Source organism: Vicugna pacos, chromosome 2 (assembly GCF_048564905.1).
Source record: "Vicugna pacos chromosome 2, VicPac4, whole genome shotgun sequence".
Lineage (NCBI taxonomy): Eukaryota > Metazoa > Chordata > Mammalia > Artiodactyla > Camelidae > Vicugna > Vicugna pacos.
The window spans coordinates 46,823,883-46,845,196 of record NC_132988.1 but is presented as its reverse complement, the minus strand read 5'-3'; the positions used below and the strand labels follow the sequence as shown (position 1 = coordinate 46,845,196).

At 34.5% G+C, this 21,314-nt stretch overlaps 2 protein-coding genes across 3 annotated transcripts in view; one reads left to right on the top strand and one right to left on the bottom strand.

The window, feature by feature from the left end:
* Positions 1–3,735, top strand: part of AIMP1 (aminoacyl tRNA synthetase complex interacting multifunctional protein 1) — a 36,589-nt gene extending 32,854 nt beyond the window's left edge. Inside the window, exons 7-8 of one of the 2 annotated variants that reach the window (XR_012059758.1) lie at positions 777–2,004; positions 2,121–3,735. Coding sequence is in view for 1 of the 2 variants with exons in the window: in XM_006216164.4 (XP_006216226.1) it covers positions 777–943 (167 nt within the window). In the remaining variant the exon portion in view is untranslated. Of the gene's footprint in view, positions 1–776 lie in introns of both variants that reach the window. The other variant, XM_006216164.4, reaches the window with a different exon arrangement.
* Positions 3,736–11,680: 7,945 nt separating this feature from the next.
* On the bottom strand, positions 11,681–20,911 carry GIMD1 (GIMAP family P-loop NTPase domain containing 1). The gene is made up of 2 exons (XM_006216165.3): positions 20,519–20,911; positions 11,681–11,941 (listed from the first exon to the last, which is right to left on the bottom strand). The coding sequence occupies exons 1-2, from the start codon at positions 20,909–20,911 to the stop codon at positions 11,681–11,683; spliced, it is 654 nt and encodes a 217-aa protein (XP_006216227.3).
* Between the last annotated feature and the right edge of the window lie 403 nt (positions 20,912–21,314).

Sequence of the window (21,314 nt, the reverse complement as noted above, 5' to 3'; positions counted from 1 at the left end):
TAAAAATAAAATAAGTGTTAAAGGTCTGAGGATCAGAAATTGCATCCAACCCAATTCACTGGAAATCTTTGTGGGCATTTTTTTTTAAATTGAAGTGGAGTTAATTTACAATATTGTGTTAGTTTCAGATGTACAGCAAAGTGATTCAGTTATATATGTATATGTACATGTATATGTATTTTTTTCATATAATTCCCTATGCTGTACAGTATTAACTTGTTTATCTATTTTTTATATATATATATATAATAGTGTGTATCTGTTAATCCCATACTCCTAATTTATTTCTCTCCCCTTTGATAACCATAAGTTTATATTCTATGTTTGTGAATATATTTCTGTGTTGTTAATAAATTAAATTGTATTTTTTTTAGATACCACATATAAGTGATACCATAAATTTGTCTTTCTCTGTCTCAGTGACTTCACTTAGGATGATAATTTTGATAATTTCTAGGTCCATTGGCAATATTTCATTCTTTTTCATGGCTGAGTAATATTCCATTGTATATATACCGTACATCTTTATCCATTCATCTATTAATGGACACTTATGTTGCTTACATAGCTTGGCTATTGTAAATAGTGCTTATATGAACTTTAGGGTGCATGTATCTTTGATTTAGAGTTTTCGTCTTTTCTGGATATATGCCTGGGAGTGGGATTGCTGGATCATATGGTAGTTCTTTTTTTAGTTTGTAAGAAAACTCCATACTGTTTTTCTATGGACAATTTATTTGATATGTTAGCTACGTAATTTTTTTTCTCCCGAACAGGAGAGCCTGACAAGGAGCTGAATCCTAAGAAGAAGATTTGGGAGCAGATCCAGCCTGATCTTTACACTAATGAGGAGTGTGTGGCTACATACAAAGGAGCTCCCTTTGAGGTGAAAGGGAAGGGAGTTTGTAGGGCTCAAACTATGGCCAACAGTGGAATAAAATAAAATAAAATGTTTCAGTTACTGAAATACTTTGGGGAAAACTTAACAATAAAAAAAAATACATTTGTCACTTGTATCTAAAATATAACTGGCCTATTTTTGTTTTATTTCTCTTCTAGACTTGACTAATGTTTTACTTGATATATATTGTTTTCAATTGATTGGAGAAATGCTTCATTTTTGCCTATGCTTTTTGACCCTTTAGAATATAGGGAGGAAATTGCCTGTATTTCATGAAGATTTGTTTTTCAGGGGGGATGTTGGCTAGCACATTGCTTTTTCTTTATACCTTTAGATAACTTGAACTATATTAATATGTAGTTTCTTATTTGTAGGGGCATGTTGCATGCAATTGGAAGCCCTTGGGTTTCTATTATATTGTGTATCCGTATTATAAATGTACTCTCCTTTTTAAGAATGGCAGGTTAGAATTTTTGTCAGGCTTATTAACTAGTCATATTTTAATAATATTGAAAATGACCAACTGTTGATTCTAGAGAGCTGAATATCGTAAAAGCTAGAAGACATGACATTTGAATATTATTGCTATTGCTTGCCAGAGTAACCCAGACTGGTAGTATACTTAAGGTGACTTTTTTAAAAGACTGAAATTTCCAACTCTGTACCGAACTTTTTCTTTCCATTTAGCAAAACAATTAGTAATAGATTTTGACTAGCTCTGAAGAATAAACACATTGCAAAGTGTTGCCAGTGTAGTTTCCAGTAAATTGACCATAAAAGCAGCAGTCTATTTTTTTATTCTAGGTGGCTTCTTATAAAGATTCTTTAGATACTTAGTAAAAGATTATTTATAGCTTTTATGTTTAGGAGAGCATTTAAGATTAATGTATTTTATTTTTTATGTACCATCATACAGTCAATATATTAAAAGAAATTATAGCCAAAAACTTAACATACAGAAGTATTAAGGTGTCAAATGCCTATTTTTACTCATCTTACAGATTTTGTAGGAACAATGAAAATTAACTTAGGCATTATGAGCTTCAAGTTTACCAGCCTTGAGATGATGACTGAGATACCAAAAAAGAAATGCATCTGTGGAGGTAGGACTACTTTAAAAGGAAAATCATACAGTCAATATATTAAAAGAAATTATAGCCAAAAACTTAACATACAGAAGTATTAAGGTGTCAAATGCCTATTTTTACTCATCTTACAGATTTTGTAGGAACAATGAAAATTAACTTAGGCATTATGAGCTTCAAGTTTACCAGCCTTGAGATGATGACTGAGATACCAAAAAAGAAATGCATCTGTGGAGGTAGGACTACTTTAAAAGGAAAATCATACACACAGTATTTTAGTATTGTCGCTATTTATAGCCTGCAATAAGAAGGAAAGGTAAAACAACACTGCATGCTGAGTTATAAAAAGTCTAGTTAAAGTTCATTTATTTAATTTATGTCCATGGAGTTCTGGTAGGCCAGGACGTGGTACCATCATAGAAATTTTATTTTATTTATGAAAAACTGAATATTAACAGAGCATCATTAACATCTGTTCATAACTGAACACAAATAAATCTCAAAAATTATTTTGTACTCAAGATATGTTATACTTCTGGGAATAAAAACTCTGGCAGTCTTTGTGAGGCTATACTTTCTGATTTTTTCCCAATTATATTTAGTTTCTACAAATAATTATAATATAATCTATAGACTATTTCAACTATTTAAATAGTTGAAATATTTATTCCCAGTTTTTCAAGTTACATAAAAGCATTAATCAAATTATCCACTTAGCCTCATTCAGTCGTTATTTCTACAGAAAACTTAATTCTATTTTATTTGTATTTCTGGGATGAGAGAGCTCTTACAGTATCAACAAAAAATAATGGCATTGTTAGTGAATTGGACATAACTGTTCTGGCTTCTAACTGGTATCCAGCCCTTTAAGGATTTCGGCAGTAGGAGATGGTGTTAGGTCACAGACTAAACAGCTGGTGTCTCTCAACATCTACTTATGTGTTCATCTATTTATGTGTTGCAAACTAAACCAGCAGAAAAAGCTGACCTTCCCCCAAGATAACTTTCTTATGCAACGTTGGCTCACTATCTTACAAGGAATGTTGACATTACTAATTTTTCTTATATATAGAAATTCCATGTGTATTATTCTTATGAGATGAGTAATTTTCAGTACATGTTAATTTTTATATAGAATTGGAAATTTTTTTCCTGCCTTGTTTCTGTGAAGAACATTAAGTACAGTACAAGAACATTAAGTGCCCACCAAACAAAGAATTTATTGTTACTTTAAAAAAATATGTAAATTCTCATTTATACCATTTACCGAACATTCAAATTTAATAAGCATGTCAGCAAGATAAAGGGTATGTATAGGGCCTAGAATGTTAGTGAGTTTAACGAGGTCCCACTCTGGGTCTTAGCTTGTGGGTCCAAAAACCTGCATGTGTAAATGACTCTCAGAGATGCTAAGAAATACATAGAGATTAGTAGGATTGGTTTTGAAGCCAGATTACCCAGTTTTGACTCTAGCTCTCCAAATTAAAGGCATGTATGCTCTTGGTCAACTGTTTAGCCTCTGTATACCTACTTCCCTCATCTGTAAGATGGTAATAGTAATGGAACTTACCTTGTTTAGTTGTGAAGATGTATATTATGTTAATAATTTATGAATGGGATGTTTCTTTCCAGAAACTAGCATTCTTATTCTCTTCTGTCTCCTTTCCTGGTATCACATTTCCTAAGAAGGTGAATTCTTATTCAGAAGCTTACTTGGTGTATATAAAATAAAGAGTTTCTTAAGGAATATTTTATAGAGGCCCTGTCTTTAAATAGACCTGATTGTTCCTTTATACCGGATGTAGTATCTCTTCTCTTACTAGAGATGGTTTGTACCGAAGCTTTTCTTCCCTCCCTGCACCCTCACTGAAATCCATGTTTTAGATATTTATGTGCTGGTTTATTGATGCCCTTTCACTGGTTTAATATTATTGATAAAGTTTCAAATAGTTTTACAATTGTCTTAGGCTAGGAAAACAGTACTTCTAATTATTGTATGTTAGTTTAACCTAAGTAAAAGCAATCCTATTTTCAAATTATTGATGGGTAGAGGAGCACCTTACTATTGATTATAACAGGGACATTAAAAGGACATGAGTATACTTCCTCAATTTTCTAGGGAAATTACATGTTGTACCTTTAAAAATATAAAAAATATCAACGTGTACAAAAAAATGATCAAAGTGTGCAATATTAGCTGTGTTTTAGCTACATAAATTGTGATACAAGTGCTGGTTCTAAGTGCTGTGCAGTGGTGTGAAAACTAAAACTTCATCACCAAGATACAAAATTAAAACTAGGGAAGCAAATTACTGTAAATCAACTAACAATAATATTGCAAATTGCTGTTTTGTGGAGGAAGCTTTTTAGTTAAGGAAGAACTGTTTCCTTCTCTAACAAATTTAGGGGTATATATGAATAATGTCTGTCTACTCATGGATTTTATTATAAAATTATTAGTAAGATATGTAGTGCTTCATAGCTAACGAAGTATTTTCACATGTCTCATCAATTTAGCTCCCTAGAGGTAAAATCTTTACCCCAAAGAATCAACAGAAAACTTACATAAATGCCTGTGCTAAGATTGAAACCTAGATCTTTCTAATTCTTGGCTTTTCTCCATTACAATATACTTTCTTTCTCAGTTAGTCATGTGGTTTCTTTAATTTGAATAAGAAATTTAACTTCTCTTTTGTTTAAACTGTAGGGAGAGATGATGATACATTTTTTTAAAAACCCTAAATTCTAGTAGTTCATGCAAGGAGATTAGGGCAGCTTCTTTTTTTTTAACATTTTTTATTGATTTATAACCATTTTACAATGTTGTGTCAAATTCCAGTGTTCAGCACAATTTTTCAGTCATTCATGGACATATACACACTCATTGTCATATTTTTTTCTCTGTGAGTTATCATAACATTTTGTGTATATTTCCCTGTGCTATACAGTGTAATCTTGTTTTAGGGTAGCTTCTTAATTGGAGTATTTAAGAGATTTTAAAGGGAGAGAGATCACTAAACACTTCTTTGGAGTAATTACAAAGAGAATCTATCAATTTTTTTTTTCTTTTTCTGGGAAAGTTCTTAGGAAGAATCACTTGGCAAAACTAGTCTGCTGCTGCTGGGAGCAGTTGCCTTTCTAAAGAACCATGTATGTGCCTTGATTCTTTGAGTCATGCACTGTTGTTGAGGTCACTGATCCTGTAATGACAGTCTCCTATGAAGGAAGTCAGTTCCAGATAGGTAGATAGGTAGGTAAGTAGGTAGGTTTTTAAACCAGGAGCAACTTTATACTTATACCCCATTTGCAGTACTTCTCGGATGATAACCCCAAGTTTTACAATAACAATGAAAAGAAAGATAGTTGCTGATGGCTGATCTGCCTCTATACAAAACTGTATCTTTTTCAGATACCAACTGTTTGGAATGAAAAAGAATAATTTATATGCACATTTTTGCTTATTGTACTTTTTATGCTTATGGTTTTAACTTTGGATAAGTTTTGGCAGAGATAATTCATAGGAGTCTAACTCTAAAAAAAAAAAAAGAGGTAGGGGGAGAAAGGACCTAGGACAATGAAATAATTGTTAGTTTGAAAGTGAGCCAGCTGAAATTTCACAATGTGAATTAATTATTATATAGTATATTTTTTCACCCTTATGTATTCCCTTGTTTGTTTTCCTTCCCCTTCCTTACTCCCACCCCCCTCCTAACACCCACTATTCCCAATTCTCTCGATTTTTGAGTAAAATACGTGTGTAAGTGTTATTTTATATCTTCATCAACATCATTTCCTATCTGGCAGGCTATTGTCCTTAGCAACAGCAGCAGAAACAAGCCCGGGGCTCAATGATTACAAGAAAAAAGAATAATCCTTTTTAATGAAGAGGCAACTACTCTTCTTGCCTGTCCCATTACTATATAATGCCTACAGAATTGTTCAAATAGCAGTTGTTAACGTCTGCTCATTTCTATAATGGCATTCACATGGTAAGCCTTCATATCAAGGCTACTCTGACAGAGTTTTACATTTGCTCTTTTAAAATGCCTCATTAGAATATTATCCATCCCAGTAGAGAAATGCTCTCAATATATGCATCCACTTAACTTTTCAGCCCTAAGATATTTGGCTGATATTTGTTAATTTAAAACCTGTTCAACTTTTCACACCTGGGGAATTTGGAAAGAACAGTGCAGGAGTCATCCAAAATCAACACCACAATTTGATTTCTCTTTGAAAAAGATTAATGAAAAATGCAAACTAAAAGTCACTTTTAATAAGTTTAGCAAAAGAGAATGATTTTCTATAACTTTCCGTTTTCATATGTAAAGATAACATTTTCTCTTAAAGCATATGAACTAACAGTAAAAATCTTCAGATGCTTATGAAAAGAAACTTGTTTTTTAAATAAAATTTGAGAATATGGGAAATAGCAGTGCCACTTAAAAACACTAGCCTTTTGTAGAAGAATTGTGATTGCCTGAAAATCAGTAGAAGAGGAAAATCTAAGCAAATCCATATTTAAAAATGCAGCATATAGATAAACATAACTAAAAAAAGAAAGCCTGAAGTTGCTAATTGAGATAATTTTATCTGGAAAAGTAAACCTAGTTATGATCAGAGCTGGTAAGTATTAGAGGTGAATCACTAATGCCCTGGGATGGTATGTACTAATTGGGCTCTAATGCCAGCTGCACAAAAATATCAAGTTTAAATTATCTTGAATGTTCAAAGCACTTTCAAATATAAAGTTTAGTAGAGATTTTTGTCTTCTAAGTGAGAATAGCGTACAGATCGGGCACCTGGAGGGACGTGAGGAGAGATTGTAAATTACAGCATCTAGTAGGAAAGGTGGCAGGATACCAAAGATGAACTTTCTTGACATCATTTATTTTACTTAGAGCTAATTCTGATCACAAAGTTCTTTTGTTGCAAGTTTTGATTATCACCAGTAATAGTCTATTCAACAGATACACATGTACTGTCATCCAGAAAAGTCAAACAACCAGCTTCAGGTGTAATATGGCAGCTTCAGTGCCTTGCTATTCTTACGATTCAACTGCCCCATTATCAACTAACAAATTATTTCCCTATATTCACTGTGCTGATTATTTTGAGGAGCTAGAATTTGCTATTGCAGATGGCTCATGGAAGACCATGTCTGGAACTTAATACTTCTGGGATACTAGGCTAGAAATCAGAGTATATTAGGAAAAGGCACTAACTAGAAAGATGGAGGAAGATTAGAGAAGAGAAAACAATGGTGAGGAATGAACCTTCTATTTGTGTATTAGGTAAAAGAGATAATGATAAACTACCAGGAATACACAATGTAAATGGTAAGAAGGGCTTTTGAAACAGAAAGGGCAATCTGTAAGGGGAAAGTTTTGAATTAAATAATTAACTATCTTAGCAAAATCTGGTAATATGGGAAAGGAAAAGCATTCCAAAGACTTCTTACCTAGGGAAGATGGGGTAAGAAGAAAAGAATAGGGAGGAAATCAAAGTATTCTAAAGGTCTTATTTTAATAGCTGAGGGTATAATGCAGTGGGGAGAGAGTTCTCAGGGAAATAGTTCTTACTTTGTTATCAAACAATGGTAGAGAAGAAGGTACTTGATTCTGAATTCAGGGACAAGGAAATAATTCTTAATGGGTATGAATTAGAGTAGAACTTCCAAATTATTAAGGAGAAAAACTGAATTAATAGCAATTTTATAAATTGGTAAAACTAAGGAAAAGAAAAATGCAAGAAATACAGTAATATAAACAATAAACATGACATAAGATGGAGAATCATCCTGTATGCTTGCATGGGAGGATTTAATATTGTAAAATGTCATTTGTTATAAACATACACACTGCAAATGAATTTTTTTTTGAAATTAGATAAAACAGATCTGAAAAATTATATATATGAATGACTGGGAGTAGCCAGAAAATATTTTGAAAAAGCAAAAACAAGGGAAACTTGTCCTCCTAGATATCAAGGAAAGATATAAAACCACTTAAATTAAATCATTCTGGTATTGATAATAATATAAGTAAAATAGATAATGGAAAAGAATTATGAATCCAGAATAGATCTAGAAATAGATAAAGGAGATACATATTTATATATCTATCTACCTACAGTTTTTCAGTAGGAAGAGATGAATTATTTAATAAATATAGCATATACAGTTGGTTACCCATCGAAAAGGAAATGAAACTAAAACTCCATCTTCTATCATGTACATAGAAATATATATGACTAAGAAAATTCACAAATTTAGTTTGGCACAAGTTACCATAAATAAAACTGAAGGGCAAATAATAGAATTGAAAAAAAATTTTGCAAAGTGAAAAACAGAGGGCTAATATCTGTAATATACATGGAGCTCTTCCAATTTACCCAGCAGGAAGTATTAAAGAAAAAGTATTCAGTAACACTTGTTAAAAGTGGTGAGGCAGACTTTATTTAGGACCATCAAGATAGGTCTAGGGAGCACTGCAATAGAAATTTACAACGGGGGGAGAGAGATTGGGCTAACTCTGAATAACAGGATGGGCAAGTAGGAATTTGTAGCAAAGGAGCAGGGTGGAGATCAGAGGTAGAAGACAACTAAGAGGGAAATACAAGGAAGAGTCAGACGGAGTCTGGGTAACCCAACCTAACAGGATCTTTGCTGAAGACAGGCCGGAGTGATTAGACAAGGAACCTGACCAGATATCAAGGGTGGAGGGTTCTGGTTAAACTGACTTAGCAGGGTTCTTGCTAAAACTGAATTTTACAAGGAAGTGCCCAAACGGGCCTAGGAGAAGGTTCAGAAACCTGACTAAAGTTTTTGTCAAGAAAAGAAGTGTGAGAGATAATCCAACAGAAAAATGACAAAAAGGACAAGGAACGTGAAGAGGCAGCTCAAAGAAGAGTGAAACTAAATGACCAACATGCTTATAAAAAGATGCTCCAATTCAGTATTAGTCTGGGAAATGCAGATTAAGATGAACAGTAAGATACGATTTACATTTACCAAATGTGTTAGAGTAGGTGTATAAGATAACACTGATTGATGACAAGAATATAGGAAAAGGGTACTCAAATGTTGCTGAAAATTAAGTTTGTTGCAACATTTATGAAAATAAGTTGAGTAAGAGACCAGAAATCTCACTCTTGGGGATATAACTTACAGAAAAAAGCCAATGTTACATTAAAAAACATATACAAGAATGTTGGAACATGGCTTTTGGTGGCAGAAAACTGGAATACACAGCAATAGACGAGTAGCCACATAAATTGTTCTATATACACTGTGAAATGTTGACATCCTGTTACGCAGCCTTTAAAAAGGATGAATTTAAGCTACATTGTAGAGTTGGAGGAATTAAATGAGGTGGTGTTAAAAAAAAGATGTAAAGAGTATGAAATATTTTTTAAAAAGTCAAAAGCCCTATGTATGTTTATGTCTATGTATGTGTTCTGTGTGTGTGCAAATATTTGGACATGCAGAGGACACGAATGGTGCATACCATGTTTTTTGTTGATGTGAGCTATCTCTAATGGGCTGGTTTGCATGAAGAGGAGGAGAGATGAAAGGAGGGGAGAGGTAAAGGTGAAATGTAAAAAGCAAAATATAAAAATGCTAAAGAAAAGTCAAGTATGTAATATGATCACATTCAGGGATTTATGTAAAATATATATACATATACCTGTATATACACACAAATCTAAAAATAAATAATTCAGGGAAGAACATCACAGAAGTCTTCCTCTGAAACTAAAAGTACCTTTCCTCTATTAATCATTGACACCAGGCCAGCCTCAGAGATCTTGAATCCTTAATGATTCTGCGCAACATATCTTTCCTGAAGCTAACTAGTATTTGTGTTCTAAAAGAGTTAGCTGACATCACATGAATGAAGGATATGTAGGACTCAAAACCTGACTTTTTCACTCTTCTCTTGAATTGCAATTTCACCTTCTCAGCTTCAAATTTCTTTCTTTAATCCTAAGTCACCAACCCCTGCAGAAATGCCAATTTTACTTAACTTTCAAACTCAGTCCAATTATTAAGGCTCCTGCTTGACAATTGCAAGTTGACCCACAATGATGGAAGGGGGCTATGCAGAAAAATAGAGGTGTTTCAATTTGCAATTTATATGCTTTCCTTTAAGAACACTTTATAAATTTTGGATGTAGGCTAATATCATTTGTGCTAGAGTTCAGGTAATATTAATTATTAAGTACACTTTCAAGAACTAGTCTAGGCGAATAAACCAGCAGCTGTGAATCTCTTTTCAGTGGAAAATACAGTATTTTGCACACACAAAAGAAGCAATTTATGAATTAACTTTATGAAAACAGCCTATTTGTAAATTGGGGACTATCTTGGTAAAATAATTTATAAACAATAAACCTCATGTGCAAATGTTAAACATGCGGGTGATCCAATTGTGACTTGGTGATGATGGGCTTGGCTGTTAGGACTGACTGGAATTATTCTTCTTTGATCCTCACTGCTGCCTTTGAGATTATTCTGGAGCTCTCTACTAAGCCAAACTGACCAACCTTCCAAGGTAGACTGGACACCTCTTCTTTAGTCAAAGCTTTATTCATATTTGGTTATTACAGTTGTTACACTTATTTCTGCTGCAGAGCTTGGTTTGGAGATACTACCCTTATTTCCAGACCTAAATAGAAACCACAGCTTATAAGAGAGTGGAAAAGAAAGATAACATTTTTTGAGCATAAGATGTTTTAATCATTTCAGTAACTATGAAGTAGGTATTCAACATAAGGAAACAGTCCTTCACAGGTTAAGTAATTTTCTTTGCTTAGCATCAAGTAAGTAGTGGAGTGTTTTTAAAATACAGATAGTAATTTCCTGAGTTTTAACTTTAAGTGTACTGTATATACCAAACAGTTCATAAAGCAGAAGTGTTTGCTGTTGAATGTCCACAAAATGAATGCACTATATGAAACCAGCTTCCAGATCAAGATATGTAACATTACTGACACAACATTGTAAAATGACTATAACTCAATAAAAAAAAGTTTATATATATTAAAAAAAATATATATAACATTACCGGAATCTCAGAAGCTGCCTTGGTTTGTGCTTTTACTATCTCTTCCCCAAGGGTAACTACTCTTCTGACTTTCAACACTTCTCACATCAGAATAGTTTAAATTACATAAGTTTCGACTGTAGTGTGCAATCTATACAAATGGAATCATAGAGTATGTACTCTTTTATGTCTGGCTTCTTTCAACATTATGTTTGGGTAATTCCTTTATTACCTGCAGTTGTAGTTTGCTCATTTTCATTATGGTATAATATTCCATTGTGTAAATATACTACAATTTCCTTATCCAATCTACTATTAATGGACATTTGGGTAATTTCCAGTTTTTAGCTTTTATGAATAGTACTGCTGTGAACATTCTTATACATTCAAGTCTTTTAATGTACAAATATATATATTTCTGTTGGATACACTTAGGAGTGTGATTACTGTGTCATAAGAATTGTCTTAGAATCTTGAATCCTATATGTTATTTTTAGCTGCTGAACAGTTTTCCAAAGTGGAAATACCAAGTACAGTCTCACTGACAGCATATGGGAATTCTGATGGTCCATAGCCATGCTAACAGGCATTTTTGAAACTGGGTTGCTGACTGTAAAACCCAGTGCCCTTTTCCTTTTACCTAAATTTTATTTAAAAGTAATAACTTGGTAACAATTTTCTTTTATAAATTCTATGATTCTCTCTAAGATTTTTAGTCTTTGTTCATTAAGCGAGTTTTGGTTTTTATACTGGAAAATATACCTGTGCTGAATAGAATTTAGTAGGGTTAGCAGTGTATCAGAGGCCTCATGTAAGTATTCATCTTCGTTGAACCCAGCCTCTTCTATTTTTTCTGCGTGGGTGAAAAGAATGGCAGTGTAATTCTTCCAGGCATGTCCCAGAAGTTCCTGAAAGAGAGAGGAAGTTAAATGGCTATTTGCCTTGGACTATATTTCTCAAAAAATGAGCAAAGAAGTTACTATGTTTCAACATAGTCAACAGGTATATACCTCATTATGGTTCTAAAAGCTGATATATATAATGGAAAGTGAAGATGGGGTCAAATAATGTAAGCAAATGGAGAGAGGTGGTGGACTTTCTTTAAAAAAGGGTTTAGGTTGCCATTTTATTTTTGCTGTTATAACTCATGTATATACAACTACAAAACTGCATTATATCTATGGTGCATATGATATAATTACATTTATAACACTCAGCAATCATTTATACTTGCCTGTCAACCTGAATCTGTTAGACCACTGAATTCCTTTAAGTCAGAAGACCTTGCCCAAGGGAAACGTCATGTCTTTTTCTGTAGGGATGGTGTCATCATCACTAAAAGCATTTTCTAACAATTTGTAATTACATAATCTGGTTACAGTCTATTGATTAGTCAGATGACATGGAAATGCCAGGATCAAAATACATTTGGTAATTTGGAACAACTACAGAATATTACTGTGATTTGTGTCCTGATCACATGCCTAGAAATCAAACCCAGTTTATCCGACAACTTCCTCTAATGTAGGTGAAAAACACTAAAGACTGGTATTCCTTTGTTTAGTAATATGTAGAAGTTGGTTATGTAATAAATTCTTGTTTGATTAGTGAAAATAAGCTGATACAAAGCAGAAGTAATAGCATGTGACAGATTGTTCACACAATGTGGAAGGCACCTAGAAATAACCAGTTAACTTTTTTGAATATTTCCAAAGTTATATGAAATCATGACAATGGGACAATAAAATTCCCTCCATTCCAAACACTTCCATGATAAAAATATTTCTAAAGCTGCTACCAGTTCATAATAGCAAGAAAAGTACAAAACACTTAGGAATAAACATAACAAGAAATATCCAAAACCTCTAATAACTAGAAGAAAAAAAGAAGAGAGAACAACTAACATTTAGTGCTGGCTATTATGCTACTCACTTTACATGCTTTATCTCTTTTGAAGATCAACATGATGATTTGTGGGAGATACTAATATTATCTCCACTATGATATGGAAAAACTGATGCATAAGTTGACCACAAACCCACAGAGTATTAGCACAAACTCTAGTTTATAAAAATCTTGAAAAACTTGAAAAACAGTTTGGGAACTGGTTTCAATGTATATAACAAATGTAGGATTCATATTTATAATACTGAACAACTGAAAAAAAATGGAAGAAAGAAGAGAAAAGGGAAAAGAAAGAAAAATGAAGGAAGGAAGCAGGAGGGAGGGACGGAGGAAGGGGAATCAGGACATAGACATCTAATGTGAAAATATGGTAACTGTGGGACAATGTATTTAAAATTAGAAACATCTCAAAACCATAGTTACCAGTATAACTCTTAATACATTGCATTATATATTACATTATACATTATACATCTTAATACATTACATTATAACTCTTAATTTTACCAGAACTCTTTATTTTCACATTCTCTTGACCATGACCTCTTTGAAGGCAAAGTCTATGTCTTTCTATATTAATCAAAAGCGCTAGCACATTGTAAACTCTCAATAAATATCTGTTTAATTTGGAATTGAGACCCTGAGCATCATCTTAAATGGGGGTTTAGGGTTTTATTTAATAGTTTTAAGTCTTCAATTTTGAAATTTAATCTTTGAGACACAAAAATTGTACTTCCCTGTAAAACTCTTTTCTATAGTTCATTATCATGGATTTGCTTGTAGTCTGCAATTACTATTTTGTACTCAGAGGGACTCTCTCAAGGACTCTCTCAAAACTTATCCTTATATCTGTTCAAAATTTGTCTACACCATAGAATAATTGTATATTTCTAGTTCCTCTAAAAATGCCCTGCTTCTAGAAAATCTGAATTGACATTTCAAGATCAACATTATTAGGGAATAATAATTTTAGCAGAACGATTCTAAACTTTACAATATAATTTTTCAAAGAGGTACTTTAATTGGCACGTATTCTTATGTGCCTTTAAAACAAATTAGCATAATCTTAACCCAACTTTAAAGAACATTGCTCTTGTGTAAATCTAAGTATATGTGCAATGTCAACATCACATTTTAGCTAATAGTGATACAGCAAAATTAGCAGACCTCTTCAGAGTTTGTCATATGTTTTGTTTACTGTAACACATCTCTCATGGGAGAGAAGTCAGAGAACTGCAAAATAAATAAATGATGCTGTGGTTTGAATTGTATCCCCTCTCTCCAAATTGATAAGTTGACATCCTAACCTTCAGTACTTCAGAAGTGATTTTATTTGGAAATATGGTTATTGCAGATGCAATTGATTAAGATCATTAGGGTGAGGCTCTAATCCAGTATATCCTTATAAAACAGAAATTTGGACAAAGACATGAATACAGGGAGAACACCAGGTGAGCATAAAGACAGCCATCCATAAGCCAAGGAGAGAATCCTTGGACAGATCTTTCACTTACAGCTCTGAGAAGGAACTAACCCTGCTAACTTCTATTTTAGACATCTAACCTTCAAAACTGAGAGACGATTGTTTATATTGCTTAAGCCACCCAGTTAGTGGTACTTTGTTATGGCAGCACTAGCAAATTAATCCAAATTGTTGAAAAATTTTTGAAGTGCTAAATATATCAGATCTAGGTTCTGGGAATAAGATTTCTGGGTCATTTACATCAGAATCACTCTAGATACTTGCTAAAAATGCATCAAAATCTTTAGGGATGGAGCCTCGTAATGTGAATTTTAGACAGCACCCTCGATGATTTACTCCTTCTGCAAATATTTATTGAGGGTCTACTTAGTTCCAGGGACAAGGAATGGAACAAAACGGATACCTTTCCTGCTCATATCTAGAAGAGCTTCTTGTTTACTATCTAAACTTAATGCTAAGGAAGAGAGACAGACAGGAAAATAAGACTCAATTTGTTGTAATCACAAGTGTTGTGGTAGAAAATGTATTGGCACTATAGAGGCAGGTGTTTAGCTCAGTTGTGGGTGGTGGGGTGGAAAGTGAGGGTAAAGGGGAGGGGTCAGGAAAAGTTCCATGTGTGAGTTTATGCCTTAAGCATAGGAATTAACAAGGGAGTTATCAGGCAATAAAGATACACCAAGTAAAGAAAGTGAGCATTATTGGGAATTGTATAGTATTGGAATTTATTTCTATACAACTTTTGATTCTTTAGCACTCCTGTCTCTGAAAGTTTCTCATATTTAGAGCCAGACCTGATCCTCACCCAGTACATTATTGATGTGTTCACATTGATTGTCATAATCTTGAAATGTTTAATACAAGTTAATAAATGGCTACTACCCTTAACCCCTTGATCTACCCCCATACCTACTCCCTGGGTATTTGTTGATTGATGCATGAGCTGTACTTGATTTTAAATATTTTAAAAGCATCACCATAAAAAATCATGCTAAATAAACTGGCTCAAATGGTTCTCTCCTGGGTTATATATTATAACATGGAATTCTTCTCTTGCTAGGTTAGTGCTTATTGCATTAAGTGGTATAACATTCACAGTGTGTTTTTAGTTCCTGGCTTTCTGTATTGTAACATTAACGTGTTCCCTCTTTGTCTTCACCAGACATTTCCTATACTTTAAACCATAATATCATTCAGGAAAAATGAGTTAAAGCACCTAAGGATAATAGATTTGTAAGCTCGACACTGCTTACGAGTCCATGTGTTCAGCCACTGGGAAATTTTTACATGTTGATAATTATTTATGAAAGGATGCTCATGTCCTAAACTGTGAGAGAAATTGCACTTCTGAATTACCGCCAAAAATAGAAGAAAATGGTTGATTTAGCTTATATTCTTTAGATTGATTTTTGGCCGGAAAATAGTTGAATATTTGAAAGTAGTGTCGCTTGGTGTATAGTCATCATGTTAGTGGCCAAACATGTTCTCTATGGACCCAGAGAAAGAATAACCACGCTTGATTGATACCTCACATAAAAATCCAAAAGCAAGATAAGTTAATGTAAGTTATCTGGTGTTAATAATTTAAATATAGTACTAAGCTAGATGGAAATTTTACAATCAATCATGACTTGTTTGCTTTCAAAGTGCTAATGGGTATGAGTCCATCTAGTCCTTTTGGGACAACTAGTTAGGATATAAACTTTGTTTTCCAGGAATTATGTTCATTTTCCCAGGACCTCACCAGCCCTGCCCCATTTGTTTGTGGTTGATGAAATCATAGCATCTGGACTTTTTAGGGGGAAACTTTAAAAAAAGCCAACTATTACATCAACTGAGAAAAAAATTATCATGGATCAGGAGGACAATAAGGACCATTCTTTATATTTTATTCTATTCCCTAACTCTCTTCCCACTTAAAGCACCACATTTTCCTTCTTAGAGAGCCAAAGCAGAATGATAAGACCTCATTAGATCAGATTTAGAGAATATTCAACCTTAGAGATCATCTGTCCAAATTGCCTTATTTTACAGATGAGGATATTAAGGTCTTGTGATGTTAAATGGCTTGGCCAAAGCCACAGAGCTGATTATTGGCAGACCTGGGCCTGTAACAGAGATCCCCTGACTGCCAGGCCCATGTCCTTCTCACTAAATTGGGGCTTCTCAATTTAACGTCACTAAGCCAGTGAATTTTCTTCCCAGATTGTTTTCTAAATTAAGAAGGAAGTTCTTATAATTATAAATCAAGGCTGTGTAAATTTGATTTTACTCTTACTTTTTTGTGATGCCTATCAAGATAGTTCCAAAGAAAGCTATAAGTAATATGTCTCAATTTTAGAGTAAGTCAGATACTAACAACAAAGTCATACTGACCATAAGTTAACATTTATTATGCACCTGTCATGTACCAATGTCTGAGTTAATTTACTATTATGTTAACATGACATTAATCCCCAAAGTAACCAAGTAAAGTAGACACTATTATCTTTCCCAATTTACCAATGAAAAGATTGAAGTTAGAGGAGTTAACTTGCCCAAGGTTACAAAACAAATAGCTAAGTAGGAACTTAAACAGGTATAATTTACTCCAGAAACCATGTTCTTAATCTCTATAATAAGTTGCTCATATCTAGTAATTCATTTAAATAGGTACTCATAACAATCTGGGTAGTGATGATGACAATAAAAACAATAATAGTAATGGCAGTTTTCTTCAAACCTACTGTGAATCTGTTCTAAGTCAGGCACAATGCCAAGCACATTGCATTTATTAAATATAACCCTCAGAACTCTTTAACATAGGTAAATTATCCCCATTTTACAAGTAAGGAACTGTAGCCAAGAAAGTCTTAGTAACGTTTATAGTCATATACCTAGAATTGTAACAGGCTTATTTTTCAACTAAATTATATTGAATGGCTAAGTTCGCGATCTTTGTTCAGTATGTTCAGGCCCTTCGTTGGCCTTTCTGAACCTTTTATGTGCATACCTACCTATAACATCAACAGTCGAATTGTTAATTCAAAATCAAAAATACATGCTTGAAGCCTGATTGTTTGCAGCAATAATATGCACATGATACCATGATTGTGCGAAGAGTTTAGTCAGTTCCTGGATTCAATTCCTAGTGCAGTCTGGCTGCATGCTAGCACTTTCTTTAAGGTGACTTTATTATAGATGCTCTGATTCATATTTGGGGATTTTTAAAAGAATATTCAAATGATAGATGACATTCAGATTTATTTCCCAGTTTTGGAGAGATGACTTGTATCTCCACCTTTTTGCTGTAAATTAACGAAGGCCTAACATAAATAAAGAAAAAGAGATAGTTTGAGGAAATGTTTCATTGTCCCAGCTGGCAGCTTATAACCCCTCTATAAAATACCTTAGAGCACAAATTGGGAGATATTTAAGGAGACAGCAGAGAAGCACAGGAAAGAAGATGTCACTTCTCCAGCAGTTGACCTTGAAGGATTCCTTCAGTGAAAGGCATCAGTGCCCCCAGAAAGGGGGAAAGGAAAAAGGAGAAGGCAGATGTTCTCTTCCCTATTTCACATGAGCCAGGAAGAAAAAGAAATCCAGGGTGTGTCTGGAAACAGAGGGCCTTAACAGCTAGCTCTTGCTCCTTCCTAACAGCTGCTGGTCCTGTTGAATATTCAGACATTCTGCAGCTGCTCCCAATCCGTGAGCACATCCAGATGGCTGCCACCAGTATCTGAGGCACCTTCAGGAAGAAGGTCATAAACAGCCAGCCTGTGCTTAGGCAATCTTCACCCAGAGATCAAGGTGTAAGCCCAGAGTAGGACTGTGGTGCCTCTCGGGTCGTGGCCTCTCTGAGGATTACTAAATCTTGGCTGCTGAGTTCTCCTGGGAGAGAGAAGTTATTTATTCTCGAAAAAAATATCTGGATCCGAGTTTTGCCCTAGCCCATCTCCTCTCTGTGTTCAACTTCTGAATTGGACACTGACTTAAGGAAGGCAGCTGTAAAAGAAGAAGGCTGCACGCCAAATACCATTTAAAAGGATCAGAGACACGTTTGAATCAAATTTACTTGTATAAAAAAATAGTGGGTTACAATATTGTTCTATATCCTAAAACTGGAAAAATCTATTTTCAAAATGTATGTCTTTTAAAATAATCCTCTTTGGCTGAGCATAGGACCAGCAGAAAGAAAAATCTGGAGACATATGGAGAGAGTCAGGTTAGTTTTTGAGAAATATTTATGCACTTACTGAATTACATCCATCCATAGCTTAAGCTAAATGTCTATTTAATAGCAGCTTTAAATGGGTTTTTTAAACATTTTAAAAATTACACTGACAGCATGGTTGTAGGTCTCTTCCCCCCACTTGATTTCTATGAGAAATATTGTTTGAAATTCAGGCTTTAATAGATTGGGGGAGGTTTATGGTCTCTTAGATTCCACATTGTTTCTTAATTGCAATCATCTTCTCTTCTTTGCTTTTGTACAGCATGTCCTTGATTTTTCAGGAGTTGGATGATGAGGATTTTTTTTATACTCTTGTCACCCTAATTTTTTCCACTAGTTTCTTGTGATTACACATATGGCTTTTTTTTTTTCATTTTTAGAAACATGCACAGTTACTGGAAAACAAAATGTGTCTGTCATTTAGGACAATCTTATGGCTTTACTAAAGGAAAATATTTTTCTTTAAAGCAGAATGTACTATCTTTCTAAGTATAATAGATTCTACATCAACATAACCAGAGGTTGGATCAAAAGAAGAGTAACATTTATACAAATTCATTTTGGATGAAAAATATCTGCTCTGTTCTTCATGTAACTTACCCGTGGAGCTTCTAGTAGAGATAAGTTCTCTTAGATCAGTGACGTAATGAGATGACTGAGTAATACTAGTGAAGTCCAGCAGTTAAATTTGGGTTGCCCCAGACTGGAGAATCAAGAAATTGAATAGATCGGAGCAGCTTAATCAGCGGCTTCCAGGAACTTTTGGTCCTACATGGGCCTTATTCGTGTATGTATGTGTACTGAGTGCAGCTGCTATTCCCTTCATGTCCTAGCTGCTTTCATACTCAGGACCTTTCCCCTCTGCCCAGCTCCTCTCCAAGACTGATAAAATAAGCTTCCAACTTAGTGACTTAAAATAAATGAACAAACAAACAGGGATGAACTATGGGGCAAAGGTGAGCATGTGATATTTTTGCTCACTCTAAGTTCCCTGCAATCTTCTCATGGCTGGGATAGAGCAGTTTGTGAACCCACAGATAATGAGGCAAGCAGAGCTTCTGAAATTCCTGATTTCTTTCCTATAAGTAAAATATAAATCTCCCCTGAATGTTTACCATGGTGTAAGTCTCAGCGGTGCCTCCTTTCCCCCTAGTCATACATAATACTATTTTGGCAGTTAATGCATTGTCTTATACTTACTTATCTATTTGTCTCTTCTAGACTGTGAGATTTTGGAGGGCAGGGCTCATATATTATTCACCAGTCATTGGTCTCTGTGCAGGATTCTGTTCAATGACTGAATCAGTGTGTAAATCCCCATTTGTTGGTGAACTATAAGAGATTATCCCTTGATGTTGAATGGATGAAAGTCAGGATTTTAGTTCAGTTGTTCTAAAGCTCGACTGTTTTAGAGAAATATATGGGAATTTTGTGCAAATACAAATATGCAAGCTCCACTCATAAGATTCTGTTTCAGCAGGGCCTGTATGAAATTGCATTTTTAACAAGCAGCTCAGTTGATTCTGATGTAGATAGTCTCAGACCACATTTACAAACTTAATCAGATTCACAGTTCCTAGGGGTTTGAGACTTAGTTAACCTCTGAAGTTCAGTATCTCTCTCTCTCTCTCTCTCTCTTTTTTTTTTCCTATGTCCCAGTTGTAAAATGACTGACTGAATTTCTTAAAGGAAATTGTAAAAATAACTCCTGATGGGAAAATCAAGTAATTTTTGCCAGTTATTTCTGTGTGAGTGCTTTTTTTAAATGAATTGTTTCAAACGTTCTTTAAACCAGTCTTTGAACCAGTTTTTCATAGTTCTTTCCAATTAAGACAATATCCTTCAAATGGGAATAATGTCATTAGTGTAACTGCCTCTTTGTATTACCTGGATCATCTGGACTGGGGAAGATTCTTCCTGTCCACAGAGAGGCACGTCTGCTCTCTGGACCAGCAGTGCAAGATGGAGACCCTCTTGCCCGAAGTGATGTGCCAGGGCCTCCCTGACCTCCTGTTTCACATGCTTCTCACTCAACTTGCTGTGCGGATAACCTGGAGTATCCAACACCCGGATCTGCAGGGTTATCTCTTGTCCCCCTCGGCGCATGAAGCCCCGGAGGTGACAACTGCGGCCCAGACTACAATCTTTGGTCACAGAACATGGAGCAAAGCTGCTGTGGAAGTCATTGCTTCCCAGAAGAATGTTTCCAGCAGAACTTTTTCCACTTTGAGTCATGCCAAAGAGGGCCAAGTTGATGGTCATCTTGTTGGAGTCCATCATGGCTGTGGGTAAACAAAGGTTCAGCATAAACAGTCAGGCTTCTACACTCACCGACAATGTAAGTCTTCTTACCTGGCCTTGAGCACTCCAGGTATGGCCTTTGATATGCTTCCCCCTCATTCTTGGTGCCTAAAGGATGGAGAAACACTCCACTCAAGTGGGGATCCCCCAGTGAAAGAGGGAAAATGGAAATAATATTAGTTCGCAGTGAAAGGAGAGAGAAATTAAATGCAGATAAGAAAAGGGAGGAGGAAGCAATCATTGCAGGAAAATGAGAAAAAAAATCATATGAAGATAATGTAAACCATATTTAGGAGGAATATGTCAGCTCATCAATGTGATAGGTGAGTTGGTTTAGGAATGGGTGCTGCTGTTCCTCAGTTCAGGAACAAAGGTAGCAGCA